We start from the raw sequence: 23,760 nt of genomic DNA, 5'->3' as shown, positions 1-23,760 counted from the left end.
CCACTCTATCTATTCACCTCATAATTTTGTACACCTCAATCAAGTCACCTCTCAGCCTTCTTTGTTCTAAGGAAAATAACCCCAACCTATCCAATCTCTCCTCATAGCTACACTTTTCTAATCCTGGCAATATTCTTTTAAACCTCCTCTGCACACTCTCCAGAACTATTATGTCCTTCCTGTAATGCGGTGACCAGAACTGCACACAATACTCCACTTGTGGCCTCACCAGTGTTTTATACAATTCCAACATTATATCCTTACTTTTATATTCTATACCTCTGCCAATGAAGGACAGCATTCCATATGCCTTCTTTACAACCTTGTCTACTTGAACTGTTGCCTTCAGGGACCTGTGTACTTGTACGCCAAGATCTCTCACTTCATCTAAACCTCTTAGTATATTCCCATTTATTGTGTAATCCCTGTAACTGTTTGACCTCCCTAAATATATGACCTCACACTTCTCGAAGTTAAAATCCATCTGCCACTTTACTGCCCATTCCACCAACCCATCTGTATTGTTTTGGAGATTATGGCTATCCTCTACACTATCCACTACTGGGCCAATCATTGTGTCATCTGCAAATTTCCCAATCGTGCCTCCCACATTCACGTCCAAATCGTTAATATATAACACAAACTGCAAGGGTCTCAACACCAAGCCCTGTGGAACACCACTTGAGACAACTTTCCATTCACAAGGGCATTCATCGACCATTACCCTTTGTTTCCTGTTACAAAGCCAGCCTTTTATCCAGTTTGCCACATTACCCTGAATCCTATGAGCTTTTACTTTCCTGACTAATCTGCCATGTGGGACCTTGTCAAATGCCTTGCTAAAATCCATGTACACAACATCCACTACCTTCATCCACCTTTCTTGTCATTTCCTCAGAGAATCCAATCAAATTTGTGAGGCAAGACCTTCCTTTAACAAATCCATGTTGACCATCCCTGACTAGTCCATGCCTTTCCATATGACAGTTAATCCTATCTCTCAGGATTGATGCTACTAATTTGCTCACCACCGATGTAAGACTAACAGGCCTATAATTGTTTGGCATTTCCTTTGATCCCTTTTTAAACAATGGAAGCTCATTTGCATTTCTCCAGTCCTCTGGTACCTCCTCTGTATCTAGTGAAAATTGGAAAATCATCCCCACAGCATCTGCTATCTCCTCCCTGACTTCCTTCAGCAGCCTCGGAAACAATCCATCTGGCCCTGGTGACTTATCAACTTTCAAGGATTTCAACCCTTCGAGTACTTCCTCTCTCTTTATAACTAACATATCTAATATCTCACAGTGTTCCTCCTGGACTACTATATCTACATCCTCCCTTTCCTTTGTAAACACTGAGACCAAATATTCATTCAAAACCCTTCCCACAGCCTCTGCATCTACACACAAGTTTCCATCTTCATCTCTGATAGGTCCCACTTTTTCCTTAACTAACCTTTTAGCATTAATGTATTGATAAAGCATCTTTTGGGTTAAAAACAAAAAAACTGCGGATGCTGGAAATCCAAAACAAAAACAGAATTACCTGGAAAAACTCAGCAGGTCTGGCAGCATCGGCGGAGAAGAAAAGAGTTGACGTTTCGAGTCCTCATGACTCTTCGACAGAACTAGTTCTGTCGAAGAGTCATGAGGACTCGAAACGTCAACTCTTTTCTTCTCCGCCGATGCTGCCAGACCTGCTGAGTTTTTCCAGGTAATTCTGTTTTTATCTTTTGGGTTATCCTTGCTAATCTTTTCACACCCTCTCTTTGATTCTCCCAGAATGCTTTGCAGTCACTTCACAGTACTGCCCTCTGTTAGAAGCTCTTCCTCCTGCTGAGTGCAAGAGTCCTTCCCCTTGATCCCCTTCTGAGTTGCAGTGACTGCGCTGACTTTTTGGTTTTTTTTGCAAAAATATACTTTGTTCATAAAATATCTTCAAGAACATTCCAAACCATTTCAAAATCACCATCACAAAAGTACAATCAGGTTCAACTTTTACAACATGTATCACGAAATGCATGAATACAATAAATTAATATTACAATCATTTGCAGACATTCATTTTGAGCTGTTCAGCCCAAGGGGCTCTCAACATTTCCCAGCCTCTCGGTGCACTATGGCAGAAAGGTCTTAGACAGCGACCTTTCCCCATTGCGCCTTTGCGGCGGCTGCCCCAAGCTTTAGTGCGTCCCTCAGCACGTAGTCCTGGACCTTGGAATGTGCCAGTCTGCAACACTCGGTCGGGGACAACTCTTTGCGCTGGAAGACCAACAAGTTTCGGGCAGACCAAAGAGCGTCTTTCACTGAGCTGATGATCCTCCAGCTGCAGTTGATGTTTGTCTCGGTGTGTGTCCCTGGGAACAGCCCGTAGAGCACCGGGTCCTGTGTCACAGAACTGCTCGGGATGAACCTTGACAGAAACCACTGCATCTCTCTCCAGAACTTCTTTGCAAAGGCACAATCCACAAGGAGGTGAACAACGGTCTCTTCCTCACCACAGCCTGCATCAAGCGGTGTGTAGACCCTCGGTACGCAAACACCAAGTGTCACTACGTGCTGAGGTTCTAACTGTCCCCTGTGTTGCGAAGGATGGGTCTGGCCACGCTGCTGCGGAACGCTCCAAGTAGTTGGACCATGCCGTACCTACTGTCCCTTGTGGAAAAATTTATGCAGAGAAACACCTTTGACCACAAGTCCATCAGGCAGTGCTTGGCACGTAACGTCTTAGAGGCCCTGCGGGAAAAGGAGAGGGTGGATCCTGTGGGATAGTTCCCCGCGCAGATTGTCAAAGTCATTTGGCAGAATGCCTTATCGCCAGAACTTTCCAACGAGCACCAAGATGTAGCTTGGCTGGTGGTGAGAAAGGCCCTCCCCGTCAGATCCTTCCTACATGCCAGGAGTCTCACCCCCTCGGTGACTGCTTCTCAGAATGCTTCTCAGTACCGCCCTCAGTTGGATGCTCTTCCTCCTGTTGAGTGTAAGGTCCTTCCCCTTGATCCCATCCTGAGTTGCAGTGACTGTGCTGACTTCTCCCAGAATGCTTCTCAGTCACTTCTCCCTACCGCCCTCTGTTGGATGGCAATGGAGTGCCTGAGGCCTTGCAATTGTCCAACAGGTTTGAGGTTCTTGTAACTTGTGTGGATTAGAGCAGGGATTGCAGGGAGGATGAGGAAACTGACCACAGCACAATGGTGCAGGAACTGTTCAGGTGGGAGGAGTGAAAAGCAGTATAGTTGCAGTAGGGGATAGTAGTATTATGGGGATAGATACTGTTCTCGGCAGCCAAAAGCTTGAGTCCTGAAAGCTGTGTCGCCTGCCTGGTGCCAGGGTTAAGGACATCTCCTCAGGGCTGTAAAGGAATTTCGATTGGGAGGGGAAGGATCCAGTTGTCGTGATCCACATGGGTACCAATTACATAGGTAAGATTAAGAAAGAAGTTCTGCAGAGGGAGTATGAGCAGCTGGGGTCTCAATTAAAAAGTAGAACCACAAAAGTAATATTATTTGGATTACTACTTGATCCACGAGCAAATTGGCATTGGGTAAGTAAAGTTAGTGTGTTGAATACGTGACTCAGAGGTTGGTGTGGGAAAAATGGGTTTCAAGCCATGGGGCACTAGCACCGGTACTGGGGAAAGAGGGAGCTGTACCATTTGGACAGCCTTCCCCTGAACTGCACTGGGACCAGTGTCCTGGTGAAGTGTATTACACGGGCTGGAGAGAGTGCTTTAAACTAAATAGTGCGGTGGAGGGAGAGTTCACATGAGGGAAGATTTGGAAAGTTAACGAGAAAAGACAGGGGATAAGAATATGGGTAATGATAGCCAGAGTGTGACAGGAAGAGACATAGGTACAAACATAACAGCGTGCCAGCAAATAAGGTCAGGTTAGGGATAAATGGTAAAAAGAATGAAAGGTTCTTTATCTGAATGCATGCAGAATTCATAACATAAGGGATGAATTGACAGCATAAATAGAAATAAATAAGTAAGATATGACAGCTATTACAGAGACATGGGCTGGATTCTTGTGTGGTGAGGGGGGTCTCGGCTACTGGCCCTTGAGCTAGCGAGACCCCTGCTTCATATCTTGCCGGAGGCAACATACTGGTGTATTGTGTCATAAAAAAATCCCACTCCAACACAACCGTGCATGTGCATGTGTGGGTTAAGGGAGTGGGAAATAAGAGTCAGTAGCATGTGCCAATCAGGCAGTTGGCAGGCAAGTGTGGGTTTTCCTCCGGAATTCCCAAGGGCACAGATCCCGCTTCCTGAGAGTTGCTGGGCAATCCCAGGTCAGCAGCTCTTCTGAACAATAGTGCCACAGTGGAGGCAGTGGCTGCTGCCGGTACGACACCCACCCAAGGCCCAGGACTGAGGCCACAGGCGAGTGATGGCAGGTGGATGGGTTGCTGGGGGGGTGGGGGTGGTCAGGTGGGAGGGGGGTGCGTGAAGGGAATTTAGGGGAGTTGGCAGCTAGGGCAGGGGGTGGCTCTCAGTGGGCCCCCGCCTTCCCGATGCCACATCCCTCAATCGAGCAAACATGCCAGGGTTTGCTTGTGCATGTCACATGGCAAACCCCTAGCTGCTAGCTGATGGTTTAATATCAGCGGAGGAGGGATAAGGCATTTTTAGTGGCCATTAATTGAAGATGTAGTGGAGAAAATGAAAGGGCAAGGCTAGGAAGGGATTTAAGGTGCTGGGTTTCAACACAAAACCCTGCTAATATATTTTATTAGGAGAATTCTCAGTGAAGATTGCATACAGGTGCTTTATGGGGGATCTGGAGTCAAAAATTCACAGTGAGCACAAGTATTGCCATTTTTGGAAGGGATTGACTGGACTACAGCTAGTGCTAGTTCTCATGCAGGCCAATTCTCAGGCCTTAAAACACATGATTAAATACTAGGGATGATGGTTCTAGTTTTACCAATGCATAGGCTACAATTTTTCACTGCCATTTTAGTGATTCTAGCATGAAAATGTACCACTGGTCACTATCACCATCACTCCAACCACCTATTGCCACCTCTGCAACATAGTCTGACTCCGCATGTTTATTACCACCTGTTCACTGTGCACTTGTGAACGTTGCGGGGTGAGTTATTCCTGATCATATGTTTACATCCTTCAATAAAAGTCACAAAATTACAAGGATTCAAATACTGATGAATCATGTGAACCAGTGATGAGATACTTTCATCACGTTACCATATTACTGCACTGCTCAGGAATGTTCTGGAGGCAACATACTGGTGTATTGTGTCATAAAAAAATCCCACTCCAACACAACAGTGCATGTGCATGTGTGGGTTAAGGGAGTGGGAAATAAGAGTCAGAACAGGGCGCTGTGTTCCCCCCGCCACTTCCTGACTAAAAAGTTGGTCAGGACTCCACCCACAATGAAGCCAACAGTTGTGCAGCCATTGCACATTCGGTGGGACATTAATTAGCTCAGGGCAAGACTTCTGGCCCCGCAAGTCCTGCCTTAGAGATCTGATCAGTCAGCAGCTCTGTAGCCTCAGCAGCGCCAGATTTGAGTAGTGGCCTGTGCCGGGACCGCAGGCAATACCCAAAGAACAGGAGGTGATGGAGCCTGGGTTAATGGTGGGGCCTGGCTAGCTGGCAGGCTCCGACAAGGGTTGGGGAGGAGGTTGGGGGGGGGGGTGTGGGGTTTCAGGGGCTGGTGTGGGGGAAAGTTAGAGGTGAGGTCCTTGAGGTGGGGCACAGGGAACCCCCAAAGGAGGTCCTCCCCTTGAGCAACACCAGCCAGTCCAGGAAACATTGTATGTGGGGTCACTGAATTAGGTGGGAGCCAAAATTTTGATTTGCCAATGACAGGTTGAGATGCAGCGATTAAGTCAGCAGTGTGTTTGTGGTGTGTCCAACCTCATGTCATCCTGTGGCAGATTGCATGAATGCTCATTAACATGAAACATTTCTTAACTACATCCTACCTTCAAGATAAAGTCAGTGGTGCACGATAACCTTGTGACACCCAGTTCAGGTTTGTTTAAAGGTGGCGTGCAACAGGTCAGCTTTATGCTGTTGTGTCTGAGTTCAGTGGTTTTCTTGTTGAAATCTACGGCTTAGGGGAGGGGGTGGCAGGGAAATGGCAGCTTTTATGGAGGCTCGGGACTTGCAAGGGTGAGTGAGTGGTGAGACTGGGGCACTCTGGAAGAGGGGTCCAAGGAAGGACAAAAGGTGGGAGCAAGGGCATGGAGGAGTAAAATGGGAAGGGCTTAGCATCCTGGGTGTGATGGGGGGGGGGGGGTGGTGGGAACAGTCGGTCAAGGTAAGAAAATGAGGACATAAAGGGCAGTGTCATTACTGTCCACATGTGGGCCCATCTCAGGGGGCAGGACTTTGCCCTTGGCAGGGTTACTTGGCGGGGGAGGTCAGGAAGCCGACTGCCGCCCGCAATCGGCTCTGCACCGTGATGGGCTCCGCACTGCAATTTTACGCGGGTGGGCCAATTAAGGCTCACCCAGCGTGGAACGTGAGCGGGAGGAGGATGAGTGGGCAGAGCACGAACTTAGCGCATGCACGTGAAAGGTCGCTACAAACTCCGTGAGGCACGGAGCTCTGTCACATGAGCCGAGATATGTTTTTAATTCAAAACTAAAATTTTTATTTGATGTTTATTTGCTTTAGGAAACTTCATCCCGACCGTGGATGAAGTTTCCTAAAATATGGAAAGGCTGCTTGGCCTCTTCGCCTGTCCACCAACCATTAGGTTGGGCGGGCAGTGTACTTTTGAATTTAGTTAGCTTCTTAGTGGCCTTAATAGGCCTTTTAGTTGTCGGCGGGCGCACAGCTGACTCCAGCACGTGCCCACTGAACGAAATATGCTCACCCGACGTCATTGTGCGTCATTTTACACTCGGGCATGTCAGGGGTGTGCCCGCACGCTGAGCGTAATACCCTGCCTAGGGTATTGGCTGACAGAGTCCCTACAGGGCATCCCCACTGATAGTGATCTCAGACAATGCATTGAAGGGAGGGCCAGCTGAGCCTGCAAGTGCAGCCATGTCCCGCAGAGTGATGAGTACAACAGTGGACACTAACATGAACATTCAATAAAGAATGAGTTCAAAAACACAACTGTTTCTTCCACAATAAAGAAATGTCCCTTAATCACCTGTAACCATCAATGTGTGCCAGCCATGAGGTGTACCATACATTTAGCTCTCTGACTAAGCTAATCTCAACAAATAACGATAATGCATACATGAAGAAAGTGAATCCAATGTAAAGTGAAATGTTTACAAGTGAAATTTAGATTTGAAAAACACCCGTGCCACTTTTGTGCTCTCAGTAAGTCTTATGTTAACAGCGATGGAGTTGGGCAGGAAAGTTGTAGCTGTGATGAAGAGCCTCAATGTCCAAGAGGCTCTTCCATAGTCTACCCGTACCTTAGGCATTGTCAGCTGACGGCGGGTCTCACCACTGAAAAGCTTCCCCTGCCGAGGAATCGCACATGTCTCCCGTGCCTGCTGCTGGCACTTTACACTTTCATTACAATTGAGTGGGAACTAGCAAAAAGCAAGAGCACAGAAGTGGCACCACTTCCTGTTCTGCCATTGGGAACACTGCCCCATGGTTAAAGCTCCATCTTGTATTACATTTTTCTTTAGCTGAATTCAAATTCTCAAACTGCCAAAGGTATATTTGAATTTGCAGTCTCTATTATTTGTCCAAGCTTCTGGATTACTTGATGTTTCCCTCATGTTTCAATGGCAAGAACTGAATGCAGTTGCCATGATACAGTCCAACCAGGAGAGCTTCAGCAGGACCATCTGAACAATGTAGAGTCATAGAAAGTTTATGGCACAGAAAGAAGCCGCTTGCCTGCACCATCGTATTTGTGCCAGCCAAAAACAAGCCACCCAGCGTAATCCTGCTTTCCAGCATTTGGCCAGTAACGCTGCAGTTACGGCACTTAAAGCGGATATCCAGCCACCTTTTAAATGATTTGATGGTTTCTGCCTCTATTACCCTTTCAGACAGTGAATTCCAGACCCCTACAACCCTCTGGGTGAAAAATTCCTTTCTCCTCTCCCCTGTAATTGTGCATTTATACATCACCTTTAACATAGTAAAACATCCCAAGGCGCTTCATAGGAATGTTATCACTGAGACACATAAAGAGGTACAAGTGACCAAGGAATTTGGCCAAAGGGCTAGGTTTTAAGGAGTGACTTGATGAAGTAAGAGAGAGAAGAGGGGTTATGGAAGGAAAGTTCAGAGGTACCTGAAGATTGGTTGCCAGAAGTAGTTGATGCAAAGTGGGGCTGCGCAAAAGGCCAGAATTGGAGAAGTGCAGAGATCCCAGAGGCTTGGACTGCTGGAGGAGCCATGGAGAGATTTATATCACTGATTTGTCAGTATAGCTTAATGTTCTGTTGCTTTGTTGATGTGTTGTTGTGCAATGACCGAACCCCTCTGTGATGAGAGTATGATACACATTGTCACATTTTTCACAGAGGATGTCATAATGAAATTAGTTTTAAAGCTTGAGACAAAATTACAAGGAAATTAAAACCACTCTCATCTTATCCATTAACTGAAGACCTTAAATAGGAATTAAATAGAAGATTGAAAGGTGGGGGGAACGAGGTCAAATGTGATCTGCCAGAGTTGAAAGGAGACAAGATAATCCTAAAACTGAGGCAGACACCGAACGTTCAAAAGAAAGTCAGATATTAGGAAAAAAAAAACCCTTTTGATGTAAAAAGGCTTTTTGGCAAAATGAAAGAGTTAGAAAGCAATGTGAGGAAGGGTCAAAAAGCAGTCAAGAAATAGGCATGAATACACATAGCAGGAAGAGAAAAGCAAAATACTCTGGATGCTGGAAATCTGAAGCAAAAACAAAAATAGCTGGAAAAACTCAGCAGGTCTGACAGCATCTGCGGAGAGGGAGACAGTTAATGTTTCGAGTCTGTATGACTCTTCATCAGAACTAAGGAAATAGAGAAATAAGGTGAAATATAAGCTGGTAGAGGGGGGTGGGACAGGTAGAGCAGGATAGAGATTTAAAAAAAAAACTGTGGATGCTGGAAATCCAAAACAAAAACAGAATTACCTGGAAAAACTCAGCAGGTCTGGCAGCATCGGCGGGGAAGAAAAGTTGAAGGATCATGAGGACTCGAAACGTCAACTCTTTTCTTCTCCGCCGATGCTGCCAGACCTGTTGAGTTTTTCCAGGTAATTCTGTTTTTGTTTTGTGAGCAGGATAGAGGGCCAGTGATAGGTGGAGGCAAAGAGATTGCCAAAAATGTCATAGACAAAAGGACAAAGGGGTGTAGACGGTGGTGATATTATCTAAGGAATGTGCTAATGGGGTCATTAAGGGTAGCAAGCAGGTCAAGCAAGTGGCAGATGGCCCTAGTGGGGGTGGGGTGGGGAGGGGGGAAGGGATCGAAATGGGCCAAAAGGTGGAGATAAAACAATAGATCAAAATAAATTTAAAAATGGGTGGGAAAAGAAAAATATTTTTTTAAATGATAAATTATTGGGAAAAGGGGGATAGAAGAGGGGGTGGGGATGGAGGAGAAAGTTCATGATCTGAAGTTGTTGAACTCAATGTTAAGTCCCGAAGGCACTAAGGGAGAGAAATTTGGGAGTCTGCAGCCATTGAAGCAGTGGCAATTCTGCCAATAGCAATGACATATATATATGTGTATATATATAGACTGAAAAGAGAGGTACTTTGCCGAAGTTTATTGTTTTGTACTCACCAGGACAAATGCAAGAATTTCAAATAATCACGACGATTTATACGAATGGAGAAAAGGGGTTTGCTCCTGTAATATAAATTGTGATGTTTGAAATTTGACATATGCTGATGACTGGGAGGGGGAAATACCCCGGCAACACGTTCCGCTGCGCAAGACCCAAGCTCTGTGTACTACCGCGCCCGTTTCTTAAAAGCATTACTGCTGCTTTCGACTCGGTCGAAAGTCGTGCTAAGGGAAGAAGTCATCGGGAGGGCGGCGATGGAAGCGGGAGGTGTGTTGCCCTTTTAAATGATTGTGCGGAGGGTGGGGATTCTGAGCCGGAGGGCGTATATCAGGTTCCAGGACGTGGAGTTCTTACCTGGGCAGGTTTGGACATCAGAGGAACCCGGCTCTTGAACTTTCCAGCCGCAGTGGCAAACTGACACAGTGTGGGGAGGGGAGTTGCGCCTGTTTTTAGTGTTTCCCCCCCCCCCCCCCCCCCACCTCTCTTTGGAGCCAGTGTCTGCAGCAGGAGGGAGACTTTCATTTCGCTCTCGCAAAGGGAAAGTCGCGGGGGTTGGGGGCGTGGGGGGAGGTGGGGAAAGAGCGATGCCGAATTCCTGGCGAGGCTCCGCTCGCCTCTCCTGGTCCGGGATGCTGAGTGTGACCGCCGGGCAGGTGCTGTGCCTGTACTGCTCGCTGGTCAGCTCCTTCTGGACCGCGTACATCAACGTCAGCTTCACCGACCCCGGCACCAACCGGACCCTCTGGCAGAGGACCGAGAGCGGGGTCTACGGCCGGGACTCGCCGCTGGATAGCGTCCAAGGGCTGGTGGGCGTACCCCCCTCGCCCCGACCGTACGGCTGCAACGCCGACATCCCTTACTTCAGACCCGACCCCCAGCAGCCTTGGGTGGCCCTGATCGAGAGGGGCAACGGCTGCACCTTCTCCGAGAAGATCCTCCACGCCGCCGAGCAAGGGGCGAACGCGGCGGTCATCTTCAACTACCCTACTCCGGCCAACGAGGTGGTCCAGATGTCCCACCCAGGTAAGACTTGGGCAACGGTTTGCCCAAGTTCGCTCTGCAACCCCCCCCCCCCCCCCCCACCCCAGTGACCAGATAACCAGCGAGCAAACAGGAACAACTATCTTCGATCTGAAACTTTTGCAAAGAAGCTTCATTCACCAACCCCCCACCCCGAGCAGGAATTACTAATCAAACTGGTTCCTGTCTCGACAGTAACAACTAGGAGCTTATTTGGACCCCAAAGACTGTGTGTTTGATTTTTGTTTTTGGTGAAACTTGCAAATGTTTTGTTTTTCGCGAGCTGTTACAAAATATGTGACATTTTATTCAGGGGACTGTTTGGGTTAAAACATCAGGGCGTTCATATTGGCACTTTATAAGAGCTCTTTAAAGGCACCTTGTGACTATCAGGTGGGACTGTCACAAAAATTGAGAACGCAAGCACCGATTAGGCATCTATCAGTTTACATAAAGTTACCTAATGTGCTCAGCTAATGGCAGAACTGGTGGCAATTGTCAAATCTCAGGAATGAAGGGCGATTAGCAGAAGGATTTCCCAGATAGTTCCAAGAGAATTCAAATCCTTCTATGGCCTCTCCTCTCCTGTCACTGTGACCTTGCCCTGTTCTCAGATCTCTGCGCCTCTCTTTCCGATTCTGGCCTGTCGTCTATCCTTGACTTTCCTTTCTCCGTCATGACTTCAAGTTCCTCACGCCTAATCTCTGGAATTCTCCCGCCTTTCTGCTCCTATTCCTTAGAATTTACTCTTTTTATTGATCAGAGTTGCGGTCGCCTGCCCTAATATCTCCTTAAGGTTGAATTTTGTTTGAAAATCACTCCTGTGAAGTACCCAGGGCCATAAAGGTGCTATTTTAAATGCGGGTTGTTGTTGATGTGATAATGAGATAAACCACACCAATCTGGTTTTGTGATGAAAACAGAATTACCTGGAAAAACTCAGCAGGTCTGGCAGCAACGGCGGAGAAGAAAAGAGTTAACGTTTCGACCCTTCGGGTCATGAAGACTCGAAACTCTTTTCTTCTCCGCCGATGCTGCCAGACCTGCTGAGTTTTTCTAGGTAATTCTGTTTTTGTTTTGGATTTCCAGCATCCGCAGTTTTTTTTATCTCTGGTTTTGGGATGAGATGGATGATCTGAACTGCGGCTATTGTCGGTGTGCTGAACGAGTTTGATCAGTTTCTGGTGGCAGTCAATGCTAAAGTAGATCAAAGTGTGCCTGGATTAGCAAGAGAATAGTTTGTCCAGTGCTGCCATTTGTGTGTCCGTGCTGAATGCCAACATTCATTTGATCCCTTTAAGGTAGAATAGTGTTAACTGCTTGCAGGAGACTAGTTGCCCACTTGGGTAATATCTGTAGGACACCTATACCCATGGAATTATCGCCTAGTAAGGAGTCAATATCTTTAGGATTTGAAGGAGGGGTATATTTTTAAATAGACCATCTCGTTTATGCCTATGCCTATACAGCGGGTTTTGGACATAGTGGTTATGTTAGTGCACTGGTCATTTGGACGCTTGGACTAATGATCCAGGAATACAATCGAATCCCACCACGGACGTTTGAGAATTTGGATTTGATTTTAATAGGATCAGAAATAAAACACTGGGTATAACTAAATGTGGCCATGAATGGCTCAGATAATCTGTTTCAGTGATGTCGATTGAGGGATGATTATTAGCCAGGACGCAGAGTAAGTCCTTGGCCTTTCTTCCAAACAGTGCCTTGAGATCTTTTACATCCACCTGAGCAGGCTTTGATTTAACATCTCAGCCAAATGATGGCACCTTCATCAGTGCAGCACTCCCTCAATACTGTACTGTAATATCAGCCTTGCTTTTCACACTGAAGTCCTGAAGTGGGTCTTGAACCCATAACTTTGTGACTCAGAGTGCCATCAGCTAAGCACTGACTGACACTACACTTGGCACTGTCAAATTGTAATTTTAAAAACTAACTGGTTCACTAGTGTTCTTTTGTGGAATGAGATCTGTTCAGTAAGGAAATCTGGTTTATTTGTGACCTCAGTCATGCGCCAATGTGGTTGACTCTTAATGGCCTTCTAAATTGACCCAGCGAACCACTGTCCCATGACTTACCAGGCAACTAGGGATGAGCAATAAAAGCGGCTCTCGCCCAAGAATGAATAAACCCAACATTTGTCAATGGGCTACTCATTCTTACTGCCCTTGTGTTCAGAGGTTTGGTTGCTATGAATTTTATGGACCTGGAAGTTTGGGGGGCAGCCAAGTATTAATTGCTTGCATTTATATTGTGCCTTTAATGGACTTGGGCTAGGATGCCAGGGATAACTCCGCATCTTCTCTTTTGAATAGTACCATGGGATCCTTTTACACTCACCTGAAAGGACAGACCCTTCTAAATCAGAATGCCAAAATATGTGAGGTCACAGCAGCTTGATTTATGTGTAAATTAATGGGACATGAATTTTAAAAAAAGTCGTCTCCCAGGCTCCATATATTTACCACTACAACCTACAGAAAAAAAGAACTTGCATTTACATAGCATCTTGCATGACCTCAGGACATCCCAGTGCACTTCACAGCCAATGAGATGCTTTTAAAGTGTAGTTACTGTTTTAATGTAGGAACAATAGGTAGGACATGCTTATTTTGAGTTGCATATTTTAAATCCCATTGCTGTCAGGTTGCGAGCTGCATTCACTCTTTGTTCACTTCTGTAGAATGTTAACGGAGAATATATGAACTTCAGTGTGGTTGTTTAGTGTGTGCTATGTAATCAGAATCTATATGATTTATAACTATATTCAAACTTTGTGATTTTTAACATAGCATTCCTCGAAGGCTTCTTAAAGTTAATTGGCTCCCTGTAGTGTTGAGTGATAGTACCAGCAGGACTAATGTTAACCTTTTGGAAAAGTGATTTGTGCTGTTGATTTCTGCATTATCATTCAACAGTTCAGACTGCAGTTCCTTATGTGACTTTATTTGCATACAGTCTTTTAAATCTTCCACCCACCTTCACTCATACTTCTTCTCAGTCCATTGTGTTCATATAAATGCACGCAGTCTGTGTGGCTTTGCTGCTAACATATTCCAGTCACTTGCCCTTTAGTGAAGGGCTCCGCTTGGCTCTCTGTTTTTCATTACTTGTTACTGATTTTTTTTAGCTCGTCTCCTGCACTCCTACGCTGTTCTAAACAACTTATCTGGATCACATTAGACTGTTCCCTTAATCTTAAAACAGAAAGTGCTGGAAAAACTCAGTAGATCTGACAACATCTGTGGAGAGAGAAACAGAGTTAACATTTTGAGTCCAATATGACTTCTTCAAAAACCCACTTAAATCTTGCTGAGTTCAATTAGAACTATTTGACTTCTCCAATGTAATGAACCTAACTACCTTAATTTTTTTTCAGAATTTTAAATTCCTGATAGCCAGAGTCATCTCCACTTTATAATGCTTATAAGCTGTGTGTGGTTTTTAGTGATGACTGAAAGTGTTTCTTTATCTGCTGCTGATTATCATTTCAGGTGCAAACATAAAACTTGACATTCACAGTATATTTGAGCAGATACTGGTATCTTCTGTGATTTCATCAGTGTAGCTTGGTTCTGCATTTAACAGTCTAATAAGGGAAATGATTCAACCTTTGTAGTTAGTTCTGCATTATAGAATAACATCTGTGCTTATGACATTTAGTGCATCTCACATAGCCATAGTATCTATTTCCTAGACCTTTTGTTAATAGAGCCATTCTTTGTACAGCAGTGTTTTAATTTGTTAATCTTTTTTAGATTAATGCATTTTATTATAAGTATTATCTCCTTCTTTCCTGTGTGTCTGTAAGAAATTGGTAGCAGAAGCATCTCACATCCAGATTTTCACATCTTTCATAAAATGGTGGAAGATGGATCTTGCAGGACACATATATCCACATCTCTTAAAATATCTGAGATGAGTATCATAGGATGCATATATTCAAATATTTTCTAAAATACTAGTCCCAGAATTATGGTAAATATGCTGATTTAAAGGAGTAGACTTGATGAACTCCCTCCTGCCTAAATGTTTTCATGTTACTATGACTCATAGCTATCAAATAAATTAATTCAATTATTGGTATCCATTCAGTTTGCACAGCAACTTAATGATACAACATTTAATGGCCTCTGTGAGCTAACCTATGGTCTAGAAAGCAGTTTAGGAGAAACTTGAAAATAGGGACAAAAGTCATTGGTAGAGCAAACTTAATATAGTCATTAAAATCTTCAGAATAAACTTTTCCAGTAGCATTGGAATTATGGTAGACTGCACTTTCAGAATTCCTTGGATTCTGGAACAGTCCCATGGATTGGAAGTTAGCAAATGTAACACCACATTTCATGAAAGGAGGGAAAGAGAAAACAGGGAATTTAAAGGCTAGTTGGCCTGACATTAGTCATAGGGAGGATGGTAGAAGTCACAGGGAGGATGGAAGAATCTATTATTAGGGGGATGAGCCAGGAGTGCGCTCTGTCATACATGCGCACAAAGGAGCGCACTCATCTCCCTGAGGCTAAGTGCTGCCTCAGGGAGATCAGCTTCAAATTTTATTAAATTTTTAAAAAAACGACATGAAACTTCTTCCCGCTCGTGGATGAGGTTTCATGAATTTTTCTGAAGCCCGCCAGGACTCCCAGCCTACCCGCCAACCTTATGGATAGATGGGCAGATCCATTAGCTTGTTCAATTAGTTTTTAAATGGCCTCAATTGGCCGTTGACAGGGTCGGTGGGTGCACAGCTGATTGAGCTGCGCTCCCACCAACCTGAAAATTGAAATGACGCAGGGTGACTTCGAGAGTTCTGTCTGACGTCATCCCGCATCATTTTACATGTTGGTGAGCGGGCCCTGTCACCCCTTGCTCGCCGACCTTAATACCCTGGCCAGGGATATGGTAACAAGGCACATGAAAAATCACAATGTGACTGAGCAGGGTCAACATGGATTTATGAAAGGGAAATCATATTTGACAAAATCTGTGGAGTATAACTATTAGGGTAGATAAAAGGAAACCAATGGATGTAGTATATTTAGGGTTTCCAAGGGCATTTGATAAGGTGCCCAACAAGGTAAATATGCAAAATTAAGGTGTGTGGAATTGAGGGTAACATATTAACATGGATTAAGGATTGGTTAATGAACAGAAAACAGAATAGGAATAAATGGAACATCTTCAGGTTGGCAAGCTGTAACTAGTTGGGTGCTGCGAGGATTAGTGCTTGGGCCTCAGCTATTTCTAATCTCTGTCAATGCCTTTGATGAGGGGACTGCATGTAATATATCCACGTGTGGTGATGATACAAAGTTAGTTGGGAAGATAAGCCATGTGGAGGAAGCAAAGAGGCTGCAAAAGGATTTAGACAGGTAAAGTGAATGGGCAAGAATGTGGCAGATGAAATGTAAAGAAGTGTAAAGTTTTCCACTTTCATAGGAAAAACTGGAAAGCAGAACTTTTTTTTAAATGGAGAGATTGGGAAATATTGATATTCAAAGGAATCTTAGTATCCTTGCGCGCAAATGACAAAGTTAAAATGTTGGAACGACAAGCAATTAGAAAATCAAATGGTAATGAAGTTGTTATTATAAAGGGATGAAAGTATAAGATTAAAGAAGTCTTAGTGCAATTGTGTATAGCCTTAGTGAGACCGCACCTAGAGTACCGTGCAGTTTTGGTCCCCTTGCCTAAGAAAGAATGTATTTGACTTGGAAGGAGTGCAGTTTAGGTTCCCTAAAATGGTTTCTGAGATGAAAGCATTAATCTATGACGAGATTGAGGAATCTGGTATAATCTTGCCTGAATTGAGGAGAATGAGCGCTGATCTCATTGAAACACATAAAATTCTTATGAGGCTTGAAAAGGTAAATGATTTCCCTTGGCTGGAAAATATAGAACTCAGGGTCACAGTCTCAGAATAAGGAATTGGCCATTTAGAACTGATATGAGGAGAAATTTGTTCCTTCAAAGGATGTGAATTGCTGGAATTCTTTGCCTCAGAGGGTTGTGACTGCTCAGTTTTTTGTGTGATGATCGGCAGATTTTTGCATAGTCAGGTAATCAAGGGATATGGGGTTAGTGTGGGAAGGGCAGCTGTGGTAGAAGATCGTCTTGATTAGCAGAGCTGGCTCGAGGGGACAATTGGCTTACTCCTGCTCCAATTTCTTATTCTGTGGTATGTTTTTGTAACTAAAACTGTGTCTGCTTTTGAGAATTTTTCTGATATAGTGAAAAAACACTTGTAATCTACCAGAACACTTATTCAACTTCTTGAGAATTTTGTCATATTCCCCCTTACCCCATGTTAACCAAGCACAGTTGCAGCAATATCCATGATACTGTGCTGCCACTTTCATGTGTTCAAATACGTAAAATATCTTTGCCAAGGACATATTCCAAGAGCATAAATTGTCCAAAAACTGCACAGAACAGCTAAATTTCAGTAGGTCATCTTATCTTCCAGTGTTTTCTTGTAAGCAACAACACATCAGCACAAACTCTTAATTTTCTCCATACTTGACCTGGCAAGATGTTTCTAAAGCAGCTGTATCTAGCTGTATGCCACAGTTTAATCACTAAACAGTTAATCACAGTTTTGTCATTAAACAAGTCATTTCCACACCAATTGAGGGAGATGCAACTTTAACCTACCGCCAGAATGCAGCTTTATATTTTAGTGGAGAGTTTTGTCTTTATCTCTGTTAGGAATTTTTCACTTTTGGGGGAAAGTTGGAGACCAATAATATAGTTATAAAAACAAAAAAACTGCGGATGCTGGAAATCCAAAACAAAAACAGAATTACCTGGAAAAACTCAGCAGGTCTGGCAGCATCGGCGGAGAAGAAAAGAGTTGACGTTTCGAGTCCTCATGACCCTTCGACAGAACTTGAGTTCGAGTCCAGGAAAGAGCTGAAATATAAGCTGGTTTAAGGTGTGTGTGTGGGGGGCGGAGAGATAGAGAGACAGAGAGGTGGAGGGGGTTGGTGTGGTTGTAGGGACAAACAAGCAGTGATAGAAGCAGATCATCAAAAGATGTCAACGACAATAGTACAATAGAACACATAGGTGTTAAAGTTAAAGTTGGTGATATTATCTAAACGAATGTGCTAATTAAGAATGGATGGTAGGGCACTCAAGGTATAGCTCTAGTGGGTTTTTTTTTAATTTTTTTTTAATAATGGAAATAGGTGGGAAAAGGAAAATCTTTATAATTTATTGGGAAAAAAAAGAAGGGGGAAACAGAAAGGGGGTGGGGATGGGGGAGGGAGCTCACGACCTAAAGTTGTTGAATTCAATATTCAGTCCGGAAGGCTGTAAAGTCCCTAGTCGGAAGATGAGGTGTTGTTCCTCCAGTTTGCGTTGGGCTTCACTGGAACAATGCAGCAAGCCAAGGACAGACATGTGGGCAAGAGAGCAGGGTGGAGTGTTAAAATGGCAAGCGACAGGGAGGTTTGGGTCATTCTTGCGGACAGACCGCAGGTGTTCTGCAAAGCGGTCGCCCAGCTTACGTTTGGTCTCTCCAATGTAGAGGAGACCACATTGAGAGCAACGAATGCAGTAGACTAAGTTGGGGGAAATGCAAGTGAAATGCTGCTTCACTTGAAAGGAGGAGTGTTTGGGTCCTTGGACGGTGAGGAGAGAGGAAGTGAAGGGGCAGGTGTTGCATCTTTTGCGTGGGCATGGGGTTGTGCCATAGGAGGGGGTTGAGGAGTAGGGGGTGATGGAGGAGTGGACCAGGGTGTCCCGGAGGGAGCAATCCCTATGGAATGCCGATAAGGGGGGTGAAGGGAAGATGTGTTTGGTGGTGGCATCATGCTGGAGTTGGCGGAAATGGCGGAGGATGATCCTTTGAATGCGGAGGCTGGTGGGGTGATAAGTGAGGACAAGGGGGACCCTATCATGTTTCTGGGAGGGAGGAGAAGGCGTGAGGGCGGATGTGCGGGAGATGGGCCAGACACGGTTGAGGGCCCTGTCAACGACCGTGGGTGGAAAACCTCGGTTAAGGAAGAAGGAGGACATGTCAGAGGAACTGTTTTTGAATGTAGCATCATCAGAACAGATGCGACGGAGGCGAAGGAACTGAGAGAATGGGATGGAGTCCTTACAGGAAGTGGGGTGTGAGGAGCTGTAGTCGAGATAGCTGTGGGAGTCGGTGGGTTTGTAATGGATATTGGTGGACAGTCTATCACCAGAGATTGAGACAGAGAGGTCAAGGAAGGGAAGGGAAGTGTCAGAGATGGACCACGTGAAAATGATGGAGGGGTGGAGATTGGAATCAAAATTAATAAATTTTTCCAAGTCCTGACGAGAGCATGAAGCGGCACCGAAATAATCATCGATGTACCGGAGAAAGAGTTGTGGAAGGGGGCCGGAGTAGGACTGCAACAAGGAATGTTCCACATTCCCGCGTGGGCCCCAGCTATGCCTGTCTCTTTATGGGGTATGTGGAACATTCCTTGTTGCAGTCCTACTCCGGCCCCCTTCCACAACTCTTTCTCCGGTACATCGATGATTATTTCGGTGCCGCTTCATGCTCTCGTCAGGACTTGGAAAAATTTATTAATTTTGATTCCAATCTCCACCCCTCCATCATTTTCACGAGGTCCATCTCTGACACTTCCCTTCCCTTCCTTGACCTCTCTGTCTCAATCTCTGGTGATAGACTGTCCACCAATATCCATTACAAACCCACCGACTCCCACAGCTATCTCGACTACAGCTCCTCACACCCCACTTCCTGTAAGGACTCCATCCCATTCTCTCAGTTCCTTCGCCTCCGTCGCATCTGTTCCAATGATGCTACATTCAAAAACAGTTCCTCTGACATGTCCTCCTTCTTCCTTAACCGAGGTTTTCCACCCACGGTCGTTGACAGGGCCCTCAACCGTGTCCGGCCCATCTCCCGCGCATCCGCCCTCACTCCTTCTCCTCCCTCCCAGAAACATGATAGGGTCCCCCTTGTCCTCACTTATCACCCCACCAGCCTCCGCATTCAAAGGATCATCCCCCGCCATTTCCGCCAACTCCAGCATGATGCCACCACCAAACACATCTTCCCTTCACCCCCCTTATCGGCATTCCGTAGGGCTCGCTCCCTCCGGGACACCCTGGTCCACTCCTCCATCACCCCCTACTCCTCAACCCCCTCCTATGGCACAACCCCATGCCCACGCAAAAGATGCAACACCTGCCCCTTCACTTCCTCTCTCCTCACCGTCCAAGGACCCAAACACTCCTCCTTTCAAGTGAAGCAGCATTTCACTTGCATTTCCCCCAACTTAGTCTACTGCATTCGTTGCTCCCAATGTGGTCTCCTCTACATTGGAGAGACCAAACGTAAGCTGGGCGACCGCTTTGCAGAACACCTGCGGTCTGTCCGCAAGAATGACCCAAACCTCCCTGTCGCTTGCCATTTTAACACTCCACCCTGCTCTCTTGCCCACATGTCTGTCCTTGGCTTGCTGCATTGTTCCAGTGAAGCCCAACGCAAACTGGAGGAACAACACCTCATCTTCCGACTAGGGACTTTACAGCCTTCCGGACTGAATATTGAATTCAACAACTTTAGGTCGTGAGCTCCCTCCCCCATCCCCACCCCCTTTCTGTTTCCCCCTTTTTTTTTCCCAATAAATTATAAAGATTTTCCTTTTCCCACCTATTTCCATTATTAAAAAAAAATAAAAAAAAAACCACTAGAGCTATACCTTGAGTGCCCTACCATCCATTCTTAATTAGCACATTCGTTTAGATAATATCACCAACTTTAACTTTAACACCTATGTGTTCTATTGTACTATTGTCGTTGACATCTTTTGATGATCTGCTTCTATCACTGCTTGTTTGTCCCTACAACCACACCAACCCCCTCCACCTCTCTGTCTCTCTATCTCTCCGCCCCCCACACACACACCTTAAACCAGCTTATATTTCAGCTCTTTCCTGGACTCGAACTCAAGTTTTGTCGAGGGGTCATGAGGACTCGAAACGTCAACTCTTTTCTTCTCCGCCGATGCTGCCAGACCTGCTGAATTTTTCCAGGTAATTCTGTTTTTGTTACCAATAATATAGTGATGGGATGTCAGAAATATAAAAGATGCTTTCAAAATTAAGCACCATTTATCTTAATTGATCTACCCCATTTTATGTTGAAGGACAGTCTGACTCCTTATTTTAAACCCAGGAGCCTAAGTTGATATGAAAGAATAAACAACAAAAAAGTATAGGTGTATTTTTGAAATATTTAATTACATTTTGTTCCCCTTATGGTTCTTTCCAATACCCAACAGGTACTTTAGCCCCAACAGTAAAGGCTTGTGCAGGCAAATGGAATAAGTATTGTGAACTCAGCACTAAAAATTTATAGGTGATGATATAAATTGTGATCTAATTCCACTGGAATTGATAATTCCAATTTCCACCCAAAACATTTCCCTTTTGTTCTTTTTAAAAAAGATCCATTTTGAATTGATATACACAATCATATGATGCATGTTAAGATAATACTTTATATTACCCATGTTGGTGCTCTTTATTGTAATCTGTAACGTTGCACAGAGCGGAGGGGAGTGATGCTGAATTTTTCATGAGACCTCCAAGCATTTGCAACTAGACTCCTTTTGTGTTTGTGTGAAAACCTTGGCAGCCTGGATTACAGTTTGCAATGGTGATGAGGGGATAATTGTATTAAATTGTATCCATTTCCTCAGCAGCCAGTATGGAGCAAGCCATGTTAACTCGATTGGCAAGTTGGACTATACTTCCTACTGGTTACAATTATTTTCTGCAGGTCCCATTCATATTTGAGGTGTTAGTCTAGCTATTGACCAGAATGCTTTAAAACTGAACGACATAACATGGTATCCAAAGGTTGAGGAGTTTTGGGGTGTAGTGCTCCCAGAGCATGGATGAAACATATCCCACATGTAATTATTTTTACTACATGTTTCCTTTTTATGTTGATATGAGGGCAAACCAAGTTAAGAAGCAAAAATGTTCTGAAACGAATGTCTGTATTCTCATTTGCTCTTGCTTTCAAGCTCTCTTCCCACCTCTACCATAAAACCCTAGTCTAAAAAGAAACACTTTCCACGACTACCAGATGTCTTAAAGCACTTTACAGCCAATGAAATACCTTAGCAGAGTAGCCACTGTTGTAATGTAGAAAACATTAGGCGAATTAGGAAACATAGTTGAACCTGTTTTTAAAATAGTCTCTGAGCAAAGGTCCTTTCTTTGTTTAATCTGAGAATGTCACCAATTGTGAAATAGGAGGAAACCGATTATTGCAAAATCCAGTAAACAACAAAATAATGTTCTGTTGCCTGTCAGTGGTGTTGTTCCCTTTTTCTCATTCCCACTAGATTTCTAGCTGTAGAAGGCGTTAGATGCTCTTCAGGAGAGATTGGTTTCCCCTGCCACACAGCACTACACCAACTGTTCAAGCTGTTAATAACTTTGGACATTGGTTTTCTGGTGTTGGTAAATTCCATAGATAACCTGAAAGCCTCTCATTTGGAGCAATCGTTCAGGGATTTAATGACTGGGGAGATAGAAATTCTAAGAAACAAAAACAGAAATGCTGGAAACTTAAGTCAAGCAGCATCTGTGGTGGGAAGAGACAAGTTATCCTTTTGGGTTATTGTGCATCTTTTTGATGAAGAGTCCACAAACCTAAAATGTTAGGCTGTCTGTTGTCAGCACAGATGCTGCCTGACTCTTGAATGTTCCAAGTATTTACTTCATTGTCTCAAGTTTTTTGCATTCTCATCATTAGCTTGAAATTTTTTGTCAAAGTTCCATTTTATCAGCACCAAGGCTGAAAGCCTTCCTGGCCAACTCCCCCCACCCTCCTCCCTTGCACCCTTCATGAACTTGAGTTCATCCAAAATCCTGCTGCCTGTATCCCAACTTAATACCAAGTTCTGTTCGCCTGTCACCACTGTAGCCACTGACTTTGATTATTTCCCAATCTAGCAATGCCTCTGTATTAAAATTCTCATCTTTGTTTTCAAATACCAACCCAGTTGCCTCACCCCTGGAGGAAGTTCTATAACTTCCTCCAGCTCTAAAACAACAATTTGCATTTATATAGTGCCCACAATGTAGTAAACTATGCTCAGGAACATTATTAAACAAAATCTAACACCGAGCCACATGAGATATTCGGGCAGATGACCAAAAGTTTGGCCAAAGGTAGGTTTTAAGAAGTGTCTTAAAGGAGGAAAGTGAGGCAGAAAAGTTCATAGAGGAAATTCCAGAGCTTAGGGCTTTGGCAGCTGAGAGCACAGCCACCAATGATCAAATGATTAAAATAGGAGATGCTGAAGAGGCCAGAATTGGAGGAGCAAGGAGACCTCAAGAGGATTGTAGGGATGGAAGAGGTAAGGATTGGTGAAGCCGTGAAGGGATCTGAAAATAAGGATAAGAATTTTGAAAATCAAGGCGTTGCTTAACTAGGAGCCAACATAGGTCAACCAGAATGGAGGGAATATGTGAGCAGGACTTGGTGTGAGTTAGGACATGGGTAACAAAGTTTTGAATGACCTCATGTTTAGAGAGGGTAGAATGGGGGATGCAGGCCAGGCATGTGTTGAAATAGTCAAGGACAGAGCTAACAGGCATGAATGAGGATTTTGACACCAGATAGGTTGAGGCGGGGCAAAGTTGGGACATGTCGTGAAGGTGGAAATAAGCGATCTCAGTGAAAAAACAGATGCGTGGTTAGAAGCTCATCTTAGTCGAATATGACACACAGGTTGTGAATAGTTTGATTCAGTCCCAGGCGGTTGCCAGGGAGAAGGATAGAGTCAGTGGCCACTGGGCAGTGACTGAAAGTGAAGGTTTCAGTCTTGCCGATTATTTAGTTGGAGAAAGTTTCCAATCATCCAGAACTGGATGTTGGACAAGCAAGTCTGGCAAATCAAACTGTGAGGGGGTAGAGAGAGAGGGTGAAGTAGCGCTGGGTGTCATCAG

General features: G+C 44.6%; 1 protein-coding gene across 2 annotated transcripts in view; it reads left to right on the top strand.

Moving 5' to 3' along the window:
- The window catches only part of LOC121282188 (E3 ubiquitin-protein ligase RNF128), a 164,324-nt gene that overhangs the window by 42,226 nt on the left and 98,338 nt on the right, over positions 1–23,760 (top strand). The window contains exon 1 of one of the 2 annotated variants that reach the window (XM_041195753.1): positions 9,913–10,770. The exons of the other annotated variant lie outside the window; for it this stretch is intronic. Within the exon in view, the coding sequence (XP_041051687.1) occupies positions 10,332–10,770 (439 nt within the window). The 5' untranslated portion in view covers positions 9,913–10,331. Of the gene's footprint in view, positions 1–9,912; positions 10,771–23,760 lie in introns of those variants that run through there. 2 annotated transcript variants of the gene reach the window in all.

The sequence above is a fragment of the Carcharodon carcharias genome, chromosome 9 (assembly GCF_017639515.1).
Source record: "Carcharodon carcharias isolate sCarCar2 chromosome 9, sCarCar2.pri, whole genome shotgun sequence".
Classification (NCBI taxonomy): domain Eukaryota; kingdom Metazoa; phylum Chordata; class Chondrichthyes; order Lamniformes; family Lamnidae; genus Carcharodon; species Carcharodon carcharias.
This window is presented reverse-complemented; position numbering and strand designations above follow the sequence as displayed.